General features: G+C 38.0%; 1 protein-coding gene across 4 annotated transcripts in view; it reads right to left on the reverse strand.

The window, feature by feature from the left end:
- Positions 1–23,424, reverse strand: part of LOC108697217 (cadherin-23) — a 599,373-nt gene that overhangs the window by 14,464 nt on the left and 561,485 nt on the right. For all 4 annotated transcript variants that reach the window (XM_041571124.1, XM_041571128.1, XM_041571125.1 and 1 more), the window contains 13 exons: positions 21,594–21,731; positions 19,828–19,947; positions 19,030–19,207; positions 18,266–18,477; positions 17,758–17,952; positions 15,704–15,817; positions 15,038–15,167; positions 12,700–12,951; positions 10,594–10,755; positions 5,340–5,596; positions 4,017–4,114; positions 1,533–1,653; positions 88–167 (listed from right to left, as the gene is read on the reverse strand). In XM_041571124.1, coding sequence (XP_041427058.1) covers positions 88–167; positions 1,533–1,653; positions 4,017–4,114; positions 5,340–5,596; positions 10,594–10,755; positions 12,700–12,951; positions 15,038–15,167; positions 15,704–15,817; positions 17,758–17,952; positions 18,266–18,477; positions 19,030–19,207; positions 19,828–19,947; positions 21,594–21,731 — 2,057 coding nt within the window. The remainder of the gene's footprint in view (positions 1–87; positions 168–1,532; positions 1,654–4,016; positions 4,115–5,339; positions 5,597–10,593; positions 10,756–12,699; positions 12,952–15,037; positions 15,168–15,703; positions 15,818–17,757; positions 17,953–18,265; positions 18,478–19,029; positions 19,208–19,827; positions 19,948–21,593; positions 21,732–23,424) is intronic.

The raw sequence follows: 23,424 nt of genomic DNA on the forward strand, positions 1-23,424 counted from the left end.
ATGTGTAACTAATGTATATTGAAAATTTAATGCGTATCTCATCACGTGTTCCTTTATTTACAGTAAACAATGTAGGCCTCTACTTACACAGTGCGATAGTACCAGTTCATGAAGATGAAGAGCATGGCAGCCAAGAAGAGGAGAATAGCCAAAATGATAATTGCCATCTGTAATAATAGAATTGAGAAGCACATTTGAGAGTTTTGACCAAAAAAAAAAAAAAAAATCAAAAATTCTAATTCTCAATTCGACCCTTAATAAATCTCATCTAGAAAACCTTAATTAGCATTTTCAGGCTGAAATCTGTTTAAAATTAACATTGCACAATGCCATTGGTACGTGAAACTACTCAGCAGCCCACTGTGACAAAGGATGAAGGGTTTCAGTCTGCCAGTTGTTTATCCCCAAATCACATGTCTGCCCTTTTGACCAATGAGACTGCACCATTGCATAGCATCAGAGAACTATTCATCAACACATTGTTCTAAACATGAAAACATAAACCTAGGTGGTTTTCACAGTTGCTGAAATTGGTTATGCAATCCAAGAAAAATTCCATAATTTTAAAACGATGCAGCATCAGAATTCTAAAGCAATATTGGGTAGCTGAGATAGTACAGGCATGGGGCCAATTATCCAGAATGCTCGGAACCTGGGATTTTCCGGATAATGGATCTTTCTTCATGTAAACATTAAATAAACCCAATAGGCTGGTTTGCTTCATTATATCTTAGTTAAGATCAAGTACAAGCTACTGTTTTATGGACTCCATATGTTTACTGGGTATATGGGAGATGACTAGCGATGGGCATATCTGTGCCGTTCAAAATACGCGAAGCGGCAAAAAAATCATGAAACGCATTGATGTCAAATAATTTAGAATAACAATGACGCGCATCAATTTTTCTATGCATGACAATTTTTCTGTGCGCCACATGCAGTGAATTTTTCACTGGCGAATTGTTGCGGCAATAATTTGCTTGCGAAATTATTTGCTTGCGGCGAAATGTGGAAACTCGACACAAATTTGTGTCTGGCGAATTTATTCGTCCATCAGTAGAGACAGCATTTGGAGTTTTCTGGATAACTGGTTTCTGGATAAGGATCCTATATCTGTACATTTTACCATGTATAATTTGTAATACAGACACAAATATGATTAATTATTTTTGGTTTATTCATGTTTAAATCATTTTTTAGTAGACTTAAGGTATGGAGATCCATGAAAAGATTCTGTATATGGAAAACCCTAGGTCCCAAGCATTCTGGATAGCAGGTGCCATACATACCTATTATATAGTTATACCATATATATATATATATATATATATATATATATATATATATATATATATATATATATATATATATATATATATATATATATATATATATATATATATATCATTATTTATAGATTTGATGTAGATTCAGGGCTAAATAAAATGACTGCAATTCTTGAGCAGAATTGTGAATTATTATTATTTCCAAGCCACACAGAAATTTCATCAAGCAGTGTGACTTGACTTTACCTGTAAGGCAGAAAGGTCTTCAGGTGCTTGGGCTGTGATAGCAGGTTGGACATCCATGACATTATAATTTCGGAAGAGATTTCGTAACTGTTCTTTATTTTCATCGATCATCTGAATAACTCTGATAAAAAAAAGACATTCTCTTTTACAAATTGTTAAACTTCCCTTTAACTAAAAAGCTAACTTTTTAGACAGGCAGCTTAAAGAAAAAATCTAATCATTAATTATGTCTCTGTACTCCTAGGATCTCTGCAGCCATGGGTCTGCTTCCTCTATAGTGATACCCCTGAACTGTGCCTATTCACTTCTTAAGCACATTGCCCTCTGAAAAAACATTATATTCTGCCAGGTTCCTTGATCTTTCACGATTTATGATGTAGGACAAATAAAGCACATTCTAGTTGTATTTACATTACTAAGATTGTAATGAAGAACTAAATGCAGAATAAATTGAATAATTTGTGGCATATGGAGAAGTGTCATATTTGAGTTCCTCTTTTATTTGAAGTTATTTTATGTTGCATATCAAATATATATATATATATATATATATATATATATATATATATATATATATATATATACACTGTACATCTGATATAAAAGATTGGTAACATAATAAACTCATTGCTTTGATATAGTATGTAAACATCTACAGCTGGTGCTCTGTAACAATCAATGCCCACCTGCCCTAGCAAATACTCTACATTTACATATCTAAAATAAAAACACAACTGAAAATAATATTAAAACACTGATTTGTAATAGTTTCCATTGTCTATATCTCTTATTCAGCCATAATAAATTACGTTTTATGGTTAAACAAACACTATATCTAATTCCAAGCTCAAATGGAAGGCCAGTATACACTTGGGTTAATGGAACACAAAAATCTTTGATACCTACGGGAAGCAACAAGTTTAAGCAGATATGGGTTTGATGCTACTGTTCTTCCTGAAAAGTGAGGACTGATGAGGAGCCAAACGCTAGGGAGTCTAGTACAGGGCTGTCAACTGGTGGCCCGCATGCGGCAAATGATCCCCCCTTGTGTGACCCCCACATGAAAATCTGCCTGCTGTGTCTGTTTACCATGTGTGATCTTGAAAAGGTATCAATACAGAGATTAATTGGCCCCTGCATTGTTTAAACCTCATGCAGGCTATAATCCCCTATATTGTTCACAAATGTAATCCCCCCTGTATTGTTCACACTTGTAACACCTCTATTGTTCACAACCCCTAAAGGCCTGTACTTTTCACACCTGAGACCCAGACTGAAACTGCCCATTGTTCACCTGTACACACTCATACAAACTGCTGATGGGGCACCAGCACTGTATCACTGTATGTAGCACAGTATGAACTGTCCATTTTAGAGTCCTGATAGGTTTCCCTGTCTCCTGCTCTGCCTTCCCTATGCTTCTTTTGTGTGAAATTCTCTGCTTGCCCAGTGCTACCTGCCTTTTCAAAAATTGAGTATTTTGTAAACATAGATCATTCTAAGACCCCTAAATGATGATATTTAGCTGAAGAGAAAGGCAGGCCCAGATTTGTGGCTAGGCCTAGGCAGCAAGATTTTAGGGGTTGCATGATCCCCAGCAGCATTCCAAGGAGTGCTCAGGTGCATGCACGCTCAAGCGCGCGCGGGGGGGGAGGTGCCAAGGTGTGCAGGCATTAAGACCCTGCTGCCTAGGGGCACCCAAGACAGAAATCTGGGCCTGGAGAAAGGTGCCCATACCATGAAATACAAATGATAGAACACTGATCTTATGAACTGGATACTTAGGTTACCATATGTCATAACTGGTCACAGTGCATTACACCTTAGCAAGAAGGAAATGGGCACTCAGGACTCAATGCAAGCGGGCAAAGCCCTGCGTGTTTATTGCAACGTTACGTTTCGGGGGCGTGCCCCTTCGTCAGACAAAGGGGGCACGCCCCCGAAACGTAACATTGCAATAAACACACAGGGCTTTGCCCGCTTGCATTGAGTCCTGAGTGCCCGTTTCCTTCTTGCTAACGTGTCTCATTAAGGGTTGCCGATCCCTTCTAACTGTGCACCGGACCAGCTTGTATCTGAGAGGCCAGGGAGTGCTGGTGGGTTTTGGAAATTGCACAGTGCATTACACACATGCACATAATAATGAAACCAGAATTCATCCACCTCCTCTTGTATTATATATATGGCTACATACAATCAGATAATAGCTGCCAATTTCCCGTTAGCCTTACTTAGAAACAACCAATGACTAGTGTACAACAACTCAATAGACTGAATTACCCCCCACCATACAGGAGTTATTAGGCCTTGTGTTGGCCAGTTATTCACCAGTGTGCAGCCAAAATTGGCAATGATCCACAGAACAGGCATATCTACTCATTCCTGTCTAGACACATAAACATCCTGATTACTGCAGCACCCAGTCAATATACAAGTCACTATTAAATCGCCAGCTGCAATGTAGGCAACATTACATCTACTTACCGCTCAACATCCAAAATTCTGTTAGTGTCACGGTTCACCACATGGATTAGCATATCTGTTTGTGCAAAGTTCACCCTGCCTTTCTTGTCAACATGGAACTAAAAGAAAAGTAGTACATACAGTTAGTAGATAGTAGGATCATTTATCTGGAAACTCATCCATGAAGCACTGAATTACAGGAAGCCCATATCCCTAGAGCCCATTATAAATAAATAATTCAAATTTTTCCCTTTCCCTTTTTCTCTGTAATAATAAAACAGTACATTGTACTTGATGGTAACTATGCTGCACGAGTTTGCATTGATGGCAAAACAATCCTATTGGGATTAGTAATGTTTAAATATTTTTTTAAAGGGGATCTATCGCATATATTATATTTTAATATAAGCTTCATCTGACTCACACTTTCTAAATCCAATCAATTACAATTTCTGTGCAGTTTAAGAAAAAATCAAGTTACTTTTCAGTATATCACTCTCCACAACCTGTCACTCTTTATGCTCTATTCATGCTGAGGTCTGGGTTAGAATTTGATTGACAGGTAGGAAAGTAGAAAGTGTTTATTTCAGCAAATGAAGCTTATATTAAATTTTATTTTTTGCGATAGATCCCCTTTAAGCAGAAGTAATCTGTGATCCAAATTATGGAAAGATTCCTTACCTGGAAAACCCCAAACCCTGAGCATTTTGGATAATATATCCTACACCTGTACTATGATGTAAGCAATAGCCATGTGTACCTACATAAGATGTGACACCAGTGCAACCAAAAATGTGTTTCCCAGAAAATTATGTGTGTAGTTTTGCACCTACATATCATACTATGTAAAAGAATTAACACCAGAAAAATGGTGTAAAAAGTTGTGTAAAATAAATGCCAAATTTATCAAGGTGTATGTTTTACTTTCTGCCCCATTAGTAACCATTATTTTACACCTCTTCAGACCTAGCATAATCAATAAAAGTCAATGGAAAAAATTCAAGCGGCACGTAAGTTCCAGTGGGAAAAAAAGTGTCAAAAACTGCAATGCATAAATGCCAGATTTTGCCATCATATTTTCAAACAGCTGCTTCCATCGCAATAGATTTTTACACAGATATATGTGATCCCTGAAAATCAATAGAGAGCTTATTAAATATACTGTTTTGTACACACTGATGTTTGGCGATGTGTTGTGTATTTTGTTGCCATTTTTTACACAGCAAGTGATTACACACGTTTTATGTTTTAGTACAGTACAATTATAGTGTACATATTATAAAATGACATTACAGGCATTGCACCAATGCACCTATGTAAACAAACAATTGTTTATGTGGATACCTGCACATCGTCAGTGTTCACTATGGCTCCCGTGATATTGGATAACAGGCGTATGAACTCCTCCTCAAACCCGCGAACCCTGTCTGGAATCTCATTAATAACAATTTTAAGCCGCTGGTCATCCCTTAAAATATAGATTCCAACCACAGCAGTGTCACTGTGTCCAACCAGATCAACTGCCATAATGTCTACAATAAAATAGCCAGGGCTATAAGCTGTAAACAGGTCAAATGTCCGAATGATTCCAGTGGTGTTTTCTGTAAGGGATAATCAAGAGCATCAATTTATCTGTTGACAAAATGTATTTGTAAAAATATTCCATCACTAATTTTCAAGAAAAAGAGTCAACATTGGTATATGTAACTGCATGTAGTTCCATTATGTCTGTGAATTATATGCCACTTCTACACTCTCTGCCTTGCTAAAGATATAGTAAATTGCTACAAGTCACACAGACTACAAAAATCTTAAGTATTTTGTCCCCACAGAAAACAGTTAGGGGTAAATTTATCAAAGAGTGAAGTTCTGCCACTAGAGAAATTCCGCAGCTTTCCATTCATTTCTATGGGATTTTGAAAGGCATATTTATCAATTGGTGAAAGTGAAATTTCACCCTTTGATAAATACGCCTTTAAAAACCCCATAGAAATTAATGGGAAGTGGCGGAATTTCACTCTAGTGGCGGAACTTCACTATTCAAATTCCAGAACCCACCAGCACACCCTGGCCTCTCCAGCATAAGTCAGAAGGGATCGGCAACCCCAATTGTAGTAAGCGTAATAAAAGAAGAACCGGCACTCAGAGCTCGATGCATGCGGGCAAAGCCCTGCGTGTTTATTACAATGTAACGTTTCGGGGGCGGGCCCCCCCGAAACGTTACATTGTAATAAACACACAGGGCTTTGCCCGCATGCATCGAGCTCTGAGTGCCAGTTCTTCTTTTATTACGGAACTTCACTATTAACTTCACTCTTTGATAAATATACCCCTTAAAGTGGTAGTAGGCAGTGGTGTAACTAGATGTTACTATGGCCAACAGCAAATTCACATTGGTAAGTTGACACCCCATGTAGTAGCCCATGTGATGTGACTGTAACCTGCCCATTTGTCATCATGAGCAGCCATTTGCTTTGGCTGCTGTTTAACTCTCTGTGGCCAGTGAGGTTAAAAAAGCTAGGGACATGACCAAGAAGTTCCCTTACCAACAGGTTTAAAGTGATCAGTTCAAGACTCCCAATGAGCTAGGCTGCTTGGGTCTGTAATTAAATTTGTGGCCCGCGATGACAAATCTCACTATGCGCAATTACCCTTACAGTTTGCTTTACAGGCTCATAAAACTTAGCCTATACTTAAGGTACCATTTACTAAAATCAAATTGTGATTTTTTTCACCTATATTTGTAAAAAGCTCTAAAAATTCAAAATTTATTGAGTGAAAAAAAACCACGAAAACCTCAAATGCCAAACTTTGACAAGTAAAAGTTTTGAGGCTCTACTGAAGTCAATTGGAGCTGCACTGATCTTATTGGACCAATTTTAATCAATTCAGACTTTTAGAGGTTTTCAGATTTTTTTTCCTCCACGAATTGTCTGAAAAACTTGAATTTTTTGAGGGTTTTGTCATTTAAGCACATCGTTCGGCACCTTTTATTCGTTCACACTTTTGATACTTGGATCTTTTAATAAATTCAATGAAATTGTGGTTTTAAGGTTTGTGAGTTTAGTTGTGGTTTCAAAAACCTCTAAAATCACTAAAATACAACCATTAATAAATTAGCCTCCACGAGTAGAGAAGGCTCCAAGTGAGTGGCCAATATAACTGGAAGGATGTAGCCAACTATATTCCCAGGAGATAGTAATACAGCAGGAGGGATCATTGACCTTGAATGGAGTTGCAACAGTACAGCAGCTAATTGCAGTGGTCTTGCATTGATTATTATCTCCTTTACAATGTAGTTTGTTTTTTAAAGTAACCAGGAAGAAGTGGGGAAGCATGCTTTAATGCACAATTAGCTTCAGCTTTGTATCTAAATATGCCCCTTTTAGTGCCCTGAAGTTGTTGGTTACACAAATAGACCAAATGTCATACTATATTTTATGATGTGTATGGAGCAATGCTTGGCTATAGCTCAAAACAACAAGGGCAAGGAAATTAAATTTGTAAAAAATAAAGTAATAGTTTTTTCCAAAGTATTCTTTAGCTCCAATTTTGTGGCAAGTGTAAATGACTGCAGTCACGGGCGTTTCTGCCATGAGGCAAGGTGAGTACCTTGCCTCAAGCGGCAGCTCCCCAGAAGTTACCAGGGGCGGCAAAAAGCCGCTCCTGGTAACTTTAAGAGCCGAATTTCCGGTTATTAACTGGAAATTTGGCTTTTCTAGCGCAGAGAGTGATATTTCGCAATGCGCCCCTCACAGGACCTCCCGTCGGAGATCTTAAGGTAAGCCTGGGGGCGGCATTGCGAACTCCGCCTCAGGCGGTGTTGATGCCTGAAACGCGCCTGACTGCAGTTATCAGAAAACCCATTGTCTGTAATATTGTAGAAAGCAAATACAATATAGTATTATGACACCATTAAATTATTCAAGAAACAGCATCTATAGAGAAGTATGCTTGAGGAATCGTTCAGTTCCCTAAACTGCTGTGTGAACCAGGTGACAAACAGTCAGTATTGTTTGCTGCACTTGCAACATATTTTTATGTAACATTTACTTTTATTGCTTAATAAACATTAGGCAATTATGAGAAAAACAAATACAAATCGTACAAACGACACTATAGATTGGAGGTTCCTCCTTTAACCATCAACTGACATCTAGTAGCTTTACTGAAAATGACTTCATGGTGAGAGAGTAACTTTCATGGCTGATTTAAGGGTGGAGCCAGGGCAGCATACCAACTGGATTCCCAACTGCAGACCTTGGGAACTGGATCCACTTAGAAAAGCAAACCCAGTCAGGGAGCAGCTAGAGAGCCACAGACTGGAAAACTCTAGGTGAATCACCTAATTATATACCAACCTGCAGTAGTTACAGGATCCCCCCAAAAAGGATGCGGTTATACTCTTCTCATTGATATGTAAAGAAGAAGATACTTTAGGAAGGAAGCCCAGGATTAAACAGAATACCCCTAGAGGTTGAAGCTCAACCTCTGGGTTTGAGTACAGCCAAGGCAGTATGCTGAGTCTTCATGCAGAAATCCACTCAGTGTAGCTACACACTGGACAACCCTGTGGTGCTACTTGAAGGATCATCTGTCCTGTGTGCCCTTATTTTAAGAGTAATAACCCATGCCATAAATGTTGTCCTAGCAGCTCTCTACCTTTTTGATCTTTTTTATGCCATCTTTCTACTGTTTATGCTTAGTGTTCTCCGCCTTGCTGTAGAGCATTAGAAAGTGAAGCTATTCAGGTATGGGATCTGTTATCCAGAAACCCCTTATCCTAAAACTCTGAATTACGGAAAGGCTGTCTCCCATTGACTTCATTTTATCCAAGTAATACAAACTTTTAAAAACAATTTATTTTTTCTTTGTAATAATAAAACAGTACCTCATAATTGATCTAAACTAAGGTATAGTTAATCCTTATTGGAAGCAAAACCAGCCTGTTGGGTTTATTTATTGTTTACATATTTTTCTAGTAGATTTCTAGTAGAGTATGAAGATCCAAATTACAGAAAGATCCCATATTCGGAAAAACCCAGACCCGAGCATTCTGGATAACAGGTCCCATACCTGTATCTGTCGAAATACGGATACACACTGAAACTGCCCTGCCATATGTGTGTTCCAGCACATAGGGACGCAGAAGTGAATTGAGCATATTTTCCTCTATGGGCAACTTACCCACAGGAGTGCATGTAAATGGTAAATGTAGTAAAAAATTAACTCTCAACGTGTTATCTGACCTGGATCAACAATTTTATCAACCCTGGATATATCGGGCAGATATCCACTCTGGTTATTGGTCACATTCTAAAGCTATGAAGACAAACCTTCCAAAAGGTACTGATGTGTTTACAGTATAATATTAACAAATTATATGTTAACTAAAACATGTCTCAATCAACTTTCTTTTTGTCTCTCACTGACTGAAGTTCTACAAGCTCTTCAAAAAAGATGTCATGTATTTATCAATTTTTCCACCAGACAGGAGTGGCTGAAAGTTATAAGGGACCTTTATGTCCGAGGAGGTCTGCCTAACGTCATGGGTGCAATACATTGCACTCATGTGGCTTTATTGCCCCCTGGTGATGAGGAGCAAATTTTCCAGAACAGTAAGTCCTTTTTGAAGTGTTGCTATGTCTGAATGTGGTGTCCTTTTATTGGTTGGGATGAGCCAATAGAAGATGTTCATTAAAATCCTGGGCAGTGTTAACCTTAAGAGGGTAACAAGAAGTTATTCAATTTTGAAATCTGACATGGGATTAGACATATTGTCAATTTCCCAGCTGCCCCCAGTCATGTGACTTGTGCTCTGATAAACTTCAATCACTCTTTACTGCTGTACTGCAAGTTGGAGTGATATCACCCCCCTCTCTTTCCCCATCAGCAGCCTAACAACAGAACAATGGGAAGATAACCATATAGCAGCTCCCTAACACAAGATAACAGCTGCCTGGTAGAAGGCACTCAATTGTAAAAGCCAAGTCCCACTGAGACTGATTCAGTAGGAGAAATAACAGCCTGCCAGAAAGTAGGTTTATCCTCAAGTACTGGCACAAGTCACATGACAGCAGCTGGGATACTGACAATATGTCTAGCCCGATGTCAGATTTCAAAATTGAATATAAAAAAGCATGTTTTTCCCTTTAATAACCAGCCTTGTAGCATCAGCTTATATTACAGACAAACATCATTTTCTGCTTGATAATTTGCGACAACCCCTAAGTTTAGCTTCTCAACAGCTGCTCAGAGCCCACTGAGCATGTGAGTGTCACAGACACTTTCCAAGATGGTGACCACCTGTGACAATTGGATCATGTCTGCTATTGACAAGCTGAAACTCTAGGCTAGTGCTTTAAGTTCAGTATATAAAATATGGCATTTTTAACCACATTCATTTTTAGGGTTTAGTTCTCCGAGCATCCTCCCCTGATTTTCTTATTCAGGCTGGTGCAACTCTATACTGTATTGTAATGTGAAAATATGGTAAAATATGTGAAAAATGTCATTTAGCAGGGTCTATAAGTATTTATTATAACACCAAAATAAGTAGTAAACATGGGTGTACAAAGAGTGAAATATTTTTCCTTACCAATGGCAAAGATGTTCTTCACCTCCACTGAATCATTGGAATTGAACTTAATGTAGCTTATGCCCAGAATACTGTAGAAAACCAGGCTGTTGTTTCCCACATCAGCATCTACAGCCAAAACCTTTATCAATTCAGAACCCACTTTGGCATCTGTTGCAACCCCTAGTAAAAAAGTTTTACAAGTAGATTAGAAGCACATTGAGTTAAAAATCCCTAAATTAGCAATTCATGGGCTTCTCTTACTCTTTACTGGCTTCTTTTTGATAAACACAGCCAGTTCAAGGGGTTGATTTTGATAGACTTTTGTCCTTTTTTCAACCCAAATTAAATCAACTACACAATAAACTGATGAAAGACATCTAAATTTAAATATATATATTAACTGAATTTAAATATATTTGAGAAAGCAAATTGTTATACTAACAACAGGAAAGCAAAATAAGCTAGATGAAATCAAAAAGATCAAGAAAACGATATTACTGTTTTGAGCAAAGAGTAGAATTTTGCAAGCAAATGAACGAACCCATTCGACTCTAAAAAGTAGGGTGCATAGAGCCCCCACTTAAAGAGGACCCGCCACCCAAAAAAATTATATCAAAACCTATTTTATCATGTTAGTCAAGCAAAATGAACTTTAATTACACAAAATAAATGATTTGAATCTTGTTTCCATCAGTCTGGGGATAATTATAGCAAGCAGGCAGGAGCCATTTTGTGGACACTGTTATTACGGCAAGCCTTGCATCATCCTGACCCCTCTGCGGCCTGGGGCAGCAGCAGTTGCTGCCGCCCCATCCCCCATGCGCTTACCTTTTTGTGGCTGAGGGGGTCCAAGGGGGTCCACAAGGTTGGTAGAGAGGGCCAGTACGCTAGCGAAGAGAGCCTAACTGCGCTCTCTGTGCTAGAAGAGCTGAATTTCCAGTTTGAAATACAACATTTTTGCCGCCCCTGGGAACTAATGGGGTGCTGCCGCCTGAGGTGACAGCCTCAACTCGCCTCATTGGCGAAGCGCCACATATCATCTCAGAATCTTGTTTGTGCACCAGAATGGGGGACCCAATGTCCATCCCCATGCACTGGTTACACAATTAAATGGCTGCAGGGGTGCTTCGCCAATGAGGCAAGTTGAGGCTGTCGCCTCAGACGGCAGCACCCCACTAGGTACCAGGGGCGGCAAAAATGCTGCTCCTGGTACTTTAAGAGCGAATTTCCAGGGGGGGGGGGCAGCAGCAACTGCTGCTGCCTCAGGCGGCAGTGGGGCCAGGATCACCCCTGAATGGCTGAACTGAGGGAATGTGGGGAGAGCAGTGAAATCTAGGAAGTACTGAATGGAAAGTGAAAGTAATTGCTTGGCCCGCCTCTATTCATAAGGCATAGAGGAGGGGCAGGCAATATTTGATTGACAGCTGAGATTTTTAAACAAGTTTACAAGAGCTATGAGCGCTTTGATAAAAAAAAAGAATTTGGCGCTCATGTTTAATTTTTTATTAACTTTTATTATACAGCTCTTTATGTCTGGGTGACAGGTCCACTTTAAAAAATATGTTTTCTCAGAATACTTAAGGGCAGGTAACCTAGTATCACTGTCTATTTTATCTTATTTTATTATCTAATTTTATGAAAATACAATGGACTATGTATATTACATTGAAAGAAAAGAAAGCATTTGATACAGTACCACACAGGAAGTTAATGGTTAAATGAAGGAATATTGGCCTGGAACTGGAGATGACTGAAGTATCGTTTTACAAAGAGTGGTGGTAAATTAAACATTTTCTAATTGGACCAGCTTTGGACCAGTGGAGTACCGCAGGGGTGGAATGTCCTTTCCAGTGATTTTGTGATGGCTGATTCTATTAATGCCTTTAAGAGGGGCTTGGATGATTTCTTTAACAAGGCTATTGTGACACTATAATCTAATAATTAGTATAGATCTAATCTATAATTAGTATAGATATTGGTGTATATAGTTTATATAAGTGAGTATATAGAAAGGTCAATATAAGTGTGTGTATTTATTAAGTTTTTTCAACCCAACTTTACCATGTAACTATGTACAAATAAATATTTGTGCTACTACTTTTTCAATTACTACTCTGGCATTACCGGCAGTATATTCTGTCTTTGTGAACCTTGGTGGTTGGTCATTAATGTCCTCCAGATAGACTCTCACTTCTTGCAATGTGGAATCAGTAGCAGGATCCAGTTTCTTGCCCAAACTGTTTCCAGGTGTCCAGCTCCTGTTGCTGGAAGCTTTTACAATGATAGAATAGTATGGCTCCTTTTCTCGATCTAAGATCTTTAGCACTATCAGTTTCCCATCTGGAATCAGCTGGAAATTGTTGTCCTGGTTGCCAGCTGTAGAAGAAAAAAAAATTCAGTAAAAACAGTTGTTTTATTGCAGAATTGCGACAGACTCCATCAGGGCCACCATCAGACAGGTTCAAGGGGATAGTTGTCCTAGGCCCCATAGGTTTTTGTAAGGGGAACCCTGGCCACCAATTTTTTTTTAACTTGTAGAGGGGCCCTGGCCACCAATGATCTTTATACTTGTAGGGGAGCCCTGACCACCAATGATTTTTTTTAACTTGTATGGGGAGGCCCTGGCCACCAATGGTTTATGTTTAACTTGTAGGAGGCTGGCTACCAATGTTTTTTTTTACTTGTGTAGGGGGCCCTGGCCACTAGTAGATTTTTTTCTCGACCAATTGATTAAACCAAATGACTCTTATTTGTACATCAGAATTGCAGTCAAATTGATCTGCTAATATTGATGGGCCTGCTTCCAAGTTTCTCGAGTTTACTTTCCTCTATGGGGCTAAACAATGAGCCTAGCCCCCTCCCATAATAATGGGCACTACCTTGACCTTGTCTATTCTGAACTCTGTCAATGTCTTTACCTCATATCATTTCTCTGATCACTATCTCCTAACTTAACTCTTTAGCAAGTCTGTGGAATCACACCCTATTAGCTGATGGCACATACCAGCCCATCTCTTATAGAAATTGCTCTTGCTCTGCAAGTGCTCTACAGTCGTACCGGGGCCTAAAGGGGGGCCTGGCTGTGCTGCACTTTCTGAATTAGCCGAGCCCCCCTCAGCATGTGAGCTGAATCCAAATCACTGAATCCCAAAGCACCAAAGTCCTGAATCAGCTAAGACCAAAGGTGCCGAAGACCTGAAGTACCAAAAACCCAAAGCAGCAAAGACTTGAAGCGTTGAAGACCCAAATCTGCAAAAAGACCCAAAGTCACAAAAGGAGCTAAAGAAAACTGCCATAGTTAAGGACAAGGAAGAAGAACCCAAAGTAAGTTCCACTGAACACCAACAATATTCTTTGGGTGCCCTGATCACCAATGTTTTCTTTATGGGGGGGGGCTAATGGGCCCCTGTCCACCAATTGTATTTTAAACTTGTAAAAAGGGGGACTGGCCACCCTATACTATGCAGGTATTCCCACTTGTTTTTACAGTCATCCCAGTCATGGCCCTTACATGGCAGATGAAAGGCTGACAATTCTTGGGCCTACAAAGGTAAACAAGGTTAATTGTGACTTCAACATGGATTTATTCTGTTTTATACCAAGTACAAGATCTTATTTCAGAAATGCAAATTTGTCAGTATTGGAAATTGCAGTGGCATATTTCACCTTTATATATAAACAAAAATGAGCTGGTCAAGGTAAGTTCACAATCATTCAGATGCTGACATATGAAATATGTATAGGTCTCTATAGCCTCCTGTTGGATAAGGCAAAGGATGAGTCTAGTTTGTGTTTTTGAAGAAGGAGAATAGAGACTTTGTATTGTGAACCCCAGACTACATGGTGTTGTTGCAAGTCATTGTTATTAGTCATGCAGACTGAAATGCTATCTGCAAAATGCAGAGTCTATGACTAAGTGTCCCTGGTAGACACACTGACTCCGGCTTTACTACTTTGTGGGTCCAGGCCTGTGCCAGCCTCTTTTCAAGTTTCCTGGTATACACAGTATGACCCTATACTTTACCACACAATACTATGTTATTTTCTGATTTCTTACAAGCACAAACAAAATCATTACTTTGCCAGCTGGCCCTTCATTGCAATAGTTTAGCATCAATGCACCATTACAGTATGTTCAGTGAACTACCAATAATTGTAAAAGTATTATTACATAAACAGAAAAATAAAGAGAGAGTGTGGGAGGAACAAAGTTTTGTATTAATATTTCTTAGGCAATTATACCAAAATACAGACACAATATGCTCTGCCATAATTCAAACAATCTCCCTAAGCATTTGCATATTTACAGTTGTCCACAATGAACTGAACAAGCTTAAAAATAGAAATGTGCATAATGATTTATATTCCATTTCAATAAACAAGAAATTAATTTCAGATCTCACAAAGGAAAGCATATGCATAAGAGAGCTTTATGCTTGAAAACAAAAAAGTATACACATACCTGCTATGAAGTAGTAGACAATAGCATTATATCCTTCATCTGTATCCGCTGCTCCACTGACATTCCCCACTACAGTTCCAATCTTGGAGTGTTCTCGAATGGAAAGGGTTTGGTATTGAAGGGCTCCTCTCTGCGTTTTAACATGGAATGCATAGGATACATTAATTATGCAGCCCTCGCTCTATCAGTGGTCTGTGTATGGCATGATCATGATCATTTTTAAGTCATTATAAAATATAACATTTATGCGCCTCTAGCATACTACCCTAGTAAACCCAAATTTCACCCATAGCTGACTTCAATGTGGGCTTCCAGAATTTAAAACAAATCCATTTTCTACCTTTATATCAGAGCAGGTTCCCAACCTAATTGTTTGGGAACTGCCGTGGTTGGATCTAATGCTTGTGTGTGCACCTTTGTCTATGAATTTTGGCTATAGAAACTTTTTATTTTCTAAAGAAAATTCCTATAAAGTGAATCCTTTGTAATATTCCAAGGCTCTCAGATTGAGATGTCTGCATTCAGGGCAGATATGTAAATGTTATTCACTACTTAAAAAAACTCTAATTTCATAGATAACATTTATAAAGATACTACAGATAAACCAATGACATTTCAAAGCAAATAATAATATTTATTTTTGGTGCAAATGGGTTTTTGGCTTACAGGAGGTCTTGTAAAGACAGGCTCGTTGTCATCAATATCATCTAAGGCAACCTGTAGAGGTAGCATTGTCTCATAAGGCATTGGTTGACCCAGGTCATAAGCAACAATTATTAGCTGAAACACAAAATATACAGAAGGAATTTATTAGCAACACGGTTCAGAACATCAGGACTGGAAATAAATACACAGTTAAATACAGATAGAGTGATGAAGTGATGAGTCATTCTGAAAAGTACTGATATTAGCTTTATTCCATACAAATATGAAAGTGTGTATAGCACAGAGCAGAACACAACAGCACTAAAAATTTGTCTCCACTCAAATAGGGTCTTCTCTGACTATATTAGTTTGATTGAAAAGTATCTCAAATAGCACTCAATGGATGAAACTTGTTCCAATAAATATCTATAAATTATGAGCTTCCAAATTAATTCAACCAATTAATATAAACAAGCATTTTATTAAATCATTTTTTTAAAAAAGGAATCAATTTATATAACACATCAAATAATTCAATCAGTTTATATAACACATTAAATATCTCATTAAATATACACAGATAATTCATCCATTAAGTGGCCAGCTCTTGTTACATCCTATATTGCTTTTTAAGGAAGGAATCAATGGAGTTTAAAGTGTCCAAGTGCTGTTAAAAAAATCATTATGAGCAAAGGAGCGAGAGGGTGCGCATAGAATTTGCATATAAATTCATCAATTCCAATTAGCGTGTTCAAAGTTTTAGATTTTAGCCATTTTTAAATGCACATGCATATAGAGTTAGTATATCCAGATGAAAGAACCGAAGGGCAATGAAATAGCCGAAAATCTCCGCTAGAAACAACTACAGGTAGCGGTCTTAATATTACAATGATTGCAATCATACAGACATACTCCTCCGCGCTGTTTTGCTGAAACATGCCGATAGCCAAACTCTCCATACTGTGAATTCTTTGAATAGTAGTGATGGGCGAATTTATTCGCCAGGCGCGAATTTGCGGCGAATTTGCGTGATTCACCGACAGCGAATAAATTCGCAAAACGCCCGTGAAAATTCGGCATCAAAAACGGGCTCGGCGTCAAAAACGAGACGCCGGCGCCGTTTCGTGAATTTTTCGCCATTTTGCGAATTTCGCTAATTTTTCGGCAAAGCGAAATGGCGCAAATTCGCCCATCACTATTGAAAAGTATTAACAAGCAAAACCGAGGTATGTTTCATCAAATGCAGTCATATAAGTATACTTTACCATACCAAAGTATGGAATTTTTGGAAGATGCCCGATGTCCATCCTTGCTAACACGCAGAAGGTGGTAGTTGCAGTGTGATTATCGGATGCTGCTCTTTAAGACCATTTGTCGGCTTCAACAGTATACGAGCTCACAGGTTCAATTTTACTGCACACCATCAAGCCAATTGTAATATGTTTTTATCAAGTGCTTTTTTTGTAAATCACTTGCTTCTTCCTCACTCTGATGCTCAAAGAGTCACACCTACACATATTTCACCACTACTAGGCTTCGTCAGGGCGCATTAGGAAGCCTAGTAGTGGTGAAACACGTGTAGGTGTGACTATTTATAAATCTGAAGTCTTCTCTGACTATGAAAGTTTTAATATGCAATGAGAATGTCTCAGCAAGATGTAATCACATTGGTGGTTAGCTACAAACCCGATGTGCCCCCTTAATACAGCCTTCATTTAAAATGTGCCTTTATAACCCAATCTCTATGGCTACTGCTGGCCTGTGTTTCAAGAAGTAGATTGATGAACTGAAAACCATACTTAATCATAGAAACGTCTTAAAAAACAAAGCATTGTGTGCTAACTCTTAGGAACAGCATGACCCAATTATTTAATGTAGTGCTGATTATGCCATGCACCAAATGTTTGCAGACTCAACTGTATAAAAATGATGATGCCATACAAATAAGAATATGTATCCTTGGGCAGGCAGATGACTAACAAAAGATATTTTGTGAAGTCTGTTTTGTTCTAGTGATGGTGGAGATGCACAGTGAATGTGACTACATTGTAACAGAAAGTAGCTTTGTGACTCACATTGTACATGGCTTGCTTCTCTCGGTCCAGCCTCTGGGCAGTCTGAATGAGGCCACTTGTTGAGTCAATGCTGAAGTATTCCCAGTCTTTGTTCCCAGCACCAGTCTTGAGCAGATTGTAACGTACAGCACCATTCAGACCTTCATCATTATCAGTGGCATAAACCTCATATACTGTGGACTTCAGGGGAATTTCCTTAGTACAAAAAGAGTATTATTACAAGCAGCAGTGGTAGGTACCCAAAGACAAGTTTTAGGATAACCTTTTTTGAACTTTGCACTGCACAAAACTACTGAAATGCTACTATGTATGTCTATACAGTTACTTTTAACCACCCACACCATTCTTTGCATTCATGGTGATACAACTAACTTGAGTAACACCTATAGTATATTTACGGAGACTGCACCATTTAAATTAGTATAGGCAAGTTTTTATAATCCTAAAATACATATGTCATTCCTTTGAATAGGTTTACATGATTAGACAATTTAGTAGGGACATGTACCTCTTTAATATGGAGGATGGTGCCATTGGGTGGTCTGACAAACACAGGTCTGTTGTCATTGACATCAATCACATCCACCTTTAACATAGTAGTACCCCAAAGAGGAGGCTTGCCTTTGTCTGTAGCCACAACAGTAAGGTTAAAGTGCTCAAATGACTGTAGTAGTTGTCTTGATGTTATTAACCCAGAGTCTTTATCAATAAAGAATGCCTCTGGAAAATGTAGAGAAAAGCAGCATAGTTTATATAACAGTCAGTCTATTCATGGCATAGTAGTGCTGTAGGCGCAACATAACCCTGTAGTTTACACCTGCAATAGGCAGGTGGTAAACACAAGGTCCTGGTTTGCGCACCCTAGCTTGTGTGCCTGATGCCAACATATTACTCCAACCCTCCCTTCATGAACAGTGCTGCTAATTACATGGGAGAAGCACAGATCTTGGGGCTTCTTTTTGGAGTGCAAAGACCTGCACCATTGGGAGCTAAGTGCAAAATATATGTAATTTTTCAGCAATTTTTTGCCCTTTCTACCTTGCCCTGTACTGCATAACTGAGGCCTCTGCTCTGTAGAATCTGTATATTATGGAGCAATGTTAAGGATTAACCAATGGGATCTAATACAAAATGTAACCCCTTTTTGCTATCAACAACTCAGCTAGGAGTCATGTATAAAAACACTCTTACTTGCCATTAGCTATTATTTTACAACAATGGCAGTTTGTCACTAAAGCTGAGCATACAGAGGTAGATACATCATTAACATACCTGATCCAGGGCCCTCCAGATTGTATGTCACCATGCCATTACTGCCCTCATCCAAATCTGTAGCTGACATGGTTATTACAGATGTGCCTTCTGGTTCATTTTCATACACACTAGTACTGAACTGGCTCTTAGAAAACTGGGGCCTGCAGTCATTTACATCTAGAACAGTTATAAGCACCTTAAGCAAAAGAAAATGGGTTAAATTAAACTTGGTCCATGCCAGATTTATTCAAATAGACAACATCAGCTGTTATCCTTCAATGGTCCAATCAAATCCCTGATCTCTGAGTATCTGCAGGAATACATCAAAAGTGAGGCACACAGGTGTCCAACTAAACTCAATAACAAGAGCCAAAAGTGCTCAGTGTGCTCAGCCCTGAGCACACTTAAAGCTTTAGCTGCAAAAGGTAGCTCTACAAATATTAAAATGTGAGGATTTAATAGTAGTGTTATAGATCAGTTTTTTTTTATTTCTCTTAATTTGTTTTCTTACATTAAACAATGGCACATTAAACATTTTAATAACAGTTTTTTAATAACAATCACTTGTGCATTTAAATTAGAGACATCTCACCCAGAACAACAGACAACATAAAAGAAAAAAGTGGTTTAACAAGCCTTGTGCCCCTCCAGAGGCCAATCTATCTATCGGCAAGGCAAGTTGTCCATTGGTTAGTTCACTATATAGGAATCCTCTTCAACCCGAAGCCTTCTGTGTATGTACAGTAGGTGCCTTTTCTAGTGCTTCTCCCCCAGTCATGTACCCTCAGCCCAAATCAGTATTTTTGCAGATGCTACCTGCACAGAATTCTCCCGACGGTTGCTAGCAATGTCCCCAGGATTGTCTCTGGCAATTGCTGTAAGCGTATAAAGGTCTTTCTTTTCTCTGTCCAGTGTAGACACGATATATATATCTCCCTGAAATGTAGAAATGCTCAGCATGTTACGAAACACATTATAATAAACTTGGCTGCTTTAACCTAAAGTCATTCCTTAAAAGTTTTAATTTATTCCACAGAGATGCCAAAATACCTATTCAATAATATGAGAAAGGAATTCTGTAACCTTGAGAGATATGTATCTCTCTGTAATCCTAGTTCGCTGTACATAATGTAGGCACTGGCACTCTATACAAACAGCAAGCTCCACAAGTGGTGCACTATGGGAACTATATTCAGAGAGGAGAAATATTCAATTTATCATAGATGTTCATGCTGTGACACTTCAGAATCCTTCTGAAATCAGCTATTGGTAACATGTTGGGAAAACGTAGTTCAACAAAAGTTCAACTTTCTTGTAGTTTATCTAGATCTTTATTTAGTTTTTAGAAACCCGCACAAAGGAAAACGCTTAAGGAAGCTGCAATCATTTTGCTGCATTCACCTTAAGACCACATAATGCGCTGAACACATAATAACTTTGACATATGAAATTACCATTAGCAAAATATTTAAATACTTGACCTAAAGGATTTCTCAACAATGCAATTAGAACAAATGGTATTAACTAATTTTAGAAGTCAACATTTCTACCCTACTTTTTTAGTTAAGCTTTAGTTCAATCAAACAACACAAAAGTTAGACACATATGAAAGGTGCCTTAATATAAAATATTCACTGTAATAACACACATTTTGCACATTCAATTTATCAGCCAGGACACTATCTACAAGGAATTATCATTTTCTCCTTGTGCTTGGGTTTCTTTTGAATACTCTGATTTAACAGTAAGGTTAATTGGTTTCTGATGAAAACATTTTGATAGTAGTGTGTATATGATAGGGACCTTAGATTGTAAGCTCCACTTGGGCAGGGATTAGTGCAAATCATGAAAAATATCTGTAAAGCAGAGTATCTAAATAAATCATATTAAATTAAATAACTGCTCAAACACTCTAACCTTACCCGACTAAGCATTAAGGAAATGAACTATAGTCATATGATCTGGGCTGACCTTCCTCTCAAATCATTTCAAGGTTTAGTAAAGTTCAAAATCAGATAAATTTTTTGATACCGAAGCTGCAGTTTTTTTTTTGCAGTGTTTTTTGTTTCTTAAACTTTAAGCAGCTTAATTATGTGCATTTTGGCTGTACGAATTGGCGAAGGCTTGTTGTCTAAGTCTAGTAACCCACTCCCTTTGGTCTTTATAATATTTTAAAGGGTAACGTAAGCCAAAATTATTTGGATACACAGTGGTGAATTCACAAAATTATAGTATACTATACTATATTCACTTTTATTGCTATGTTTCTTTGTAGTTTACTCCCTCTTAGCCACATGGTGCTGGTCATTCCTTTGGACATTTGGTATTGATACATTGGAGAGACTGTATTAGGATCATCAGAAGGAAGACTGGAAGTTATAGCAAATCTAATTATATTTATGTTTTGCTATATAGAAAAGATAGATTAATGTATGTTACAAAAAAAAGATAATTTTGATGTATGCATGATTATGCCTGCAACTTCTCCTTATGTTATTTAATGGAAAGTGCTCTGGATGATGTACATTTTTCAAAAACGCTCAAGCGTTGAACTATTTACCGTCAAGCGTTGACATATTTACCGTTGTGGGATTGATCCCGAACTTGCCTTCACCATCCACAAGGCTGTACTGGATGAGGGCAAAACGTCCTGAATCTGCATCTGTGGCTTTAATCTGCAGGACTGTTGCACCAAGCTGGATGTCCTCAAATACTGGTTTCTGAAAATAAGTTAAATATGAAATTTAAGCAAGAAAAACACAAAATGTTCTGGATCACTGAAAGGGATAATGCACTTGCATTATTCACAGTCCTACAGTGATTGAACTATTCTACAATACTTACTTAGAGTCTACTATTTTTTGGTAGACATCAATCATGTAAATATTAAATAAACCTAATAAGCTGGTCTTGCTTCTAATAAGGATTAATTATATGTTAGTTGGGGTCAAGTACAAGGTTCTGTTTTATTATCACAGAGAAAAAGGAAATAACTTTTAAAATTGATCATTTGTATAAAATGGAGTCTATGGGAGACAGACTTTCTGTAATTGGGAGCTTTCCCAATAAGAGGTTACAGATATATAGTCTTCTGTATACAGAAGACTACAGCAGAAATAAATCTTCATTATATTCAACCTATGTCTCTCTTTATTACTGATGAACTGTTCTCTTCTTGTTAAGTTCAGGGTTGGGGTTCAGTAAAGTCCCTTGATAATTTTAAATTGCATTGACCTTTATGGGCTGTATTAGTCAGAGCAGAAAAAATACTATTATGTAACAAAAACTTAATTTATTTTCCATAGAAATAAATTCAATGACTGAGAAAGAAAAAGACTGTTTATAAAAAGTAAACCCTGCACTACAATTGCAGATATAATTTTGACAATAGGGAAAAAAAACACAGAGCTGTAAATCCCTAAAGCAAAGCTTCCATTACTACATGCTCCCTTCCTAGCATAAGCATTATATATGTATATAGTGCAAATGAGCAAGATGGGGAAAAGGCATGGCCAGTTGTGCTTGAAGTTCCCTTCTCTCTTTCTGGTAAAACAGCTGCCAATCAGTTGGTGAAGATACTAGATTTGGGTTTGGCGACTAGTGAGAGAATCTGTCCCATTTCACTTTGCTGAAAAGTTTGCAAAACTGCTGAAAAAGTTGTGAAACTGCTGAAAATTTTCAAAACTTTTTGTGCAACATTTTTGTAGCAAACTACATTAGAGTCTTGTTTCTTCTCAGGGGCTACCAATAAAATGTTTTTCTTTACTTTCAAGTCTTGTTGACTGTGTTGATCAAATCTGCCATATTTTGCTTTGTGTTAAAATTTGCTGAACTGGATTGAAGTAAATCAGAAGGAAAAATCTCATGCATTTTTTTGTTCAGTATACTATACTATACTATACTATACACATGCCATACATTGTTAGAGGACCTCCTATCTAATAGGCAGCAACTGCTTTTTCAATAGATGCATACTTCTATAGGTCCAGCTCTCTAACGGTAATGCTGCAGATGTGGATGGATTAATTATTGTGTGAGTGTGAACAAGGGGTGACTGAGAGCAGAAGTGAAGATCTTGGCTTTGGCACATCAAACCAGACTTTGCTGCCTTTACTGAATCCTTTGCTGCAGCATTGCATTACATACGGTGACACAGGTACTGACTTTTTTTTTTTTTTTTACTATATTTTCATTTCCAATTTTCAGTGCAACTCTATGGAAAAAAACTCAACAGTTGTGACCTAGTATGATCACACAAAAAAACCCCAGAAAAATAATGAAACCTACTCAACACAATAATCCATCAACAAACGAGGAAATATATTCATTATGAATCAGGACTATTTATAGGGCAGTTAATTACTTTAATACTGTACATCCATGATGAAACCAAATAGAAGTTGCCAGTGTAAT

Source organism: Xenopus laevis, chromosome 7S (assembly GCF_017654675.1).
Source record: "Xenopus laevis strain J_2021 chromosome 7S, Xenopus_laevis_v10.1, whole genome shotgun sequence".
NCBI classification, from domain to species: Eukaryota; Metazoa; Chordata; class Amphibia; order Anura; family Pipidae; genus Xenopus; species Xenopus laevis.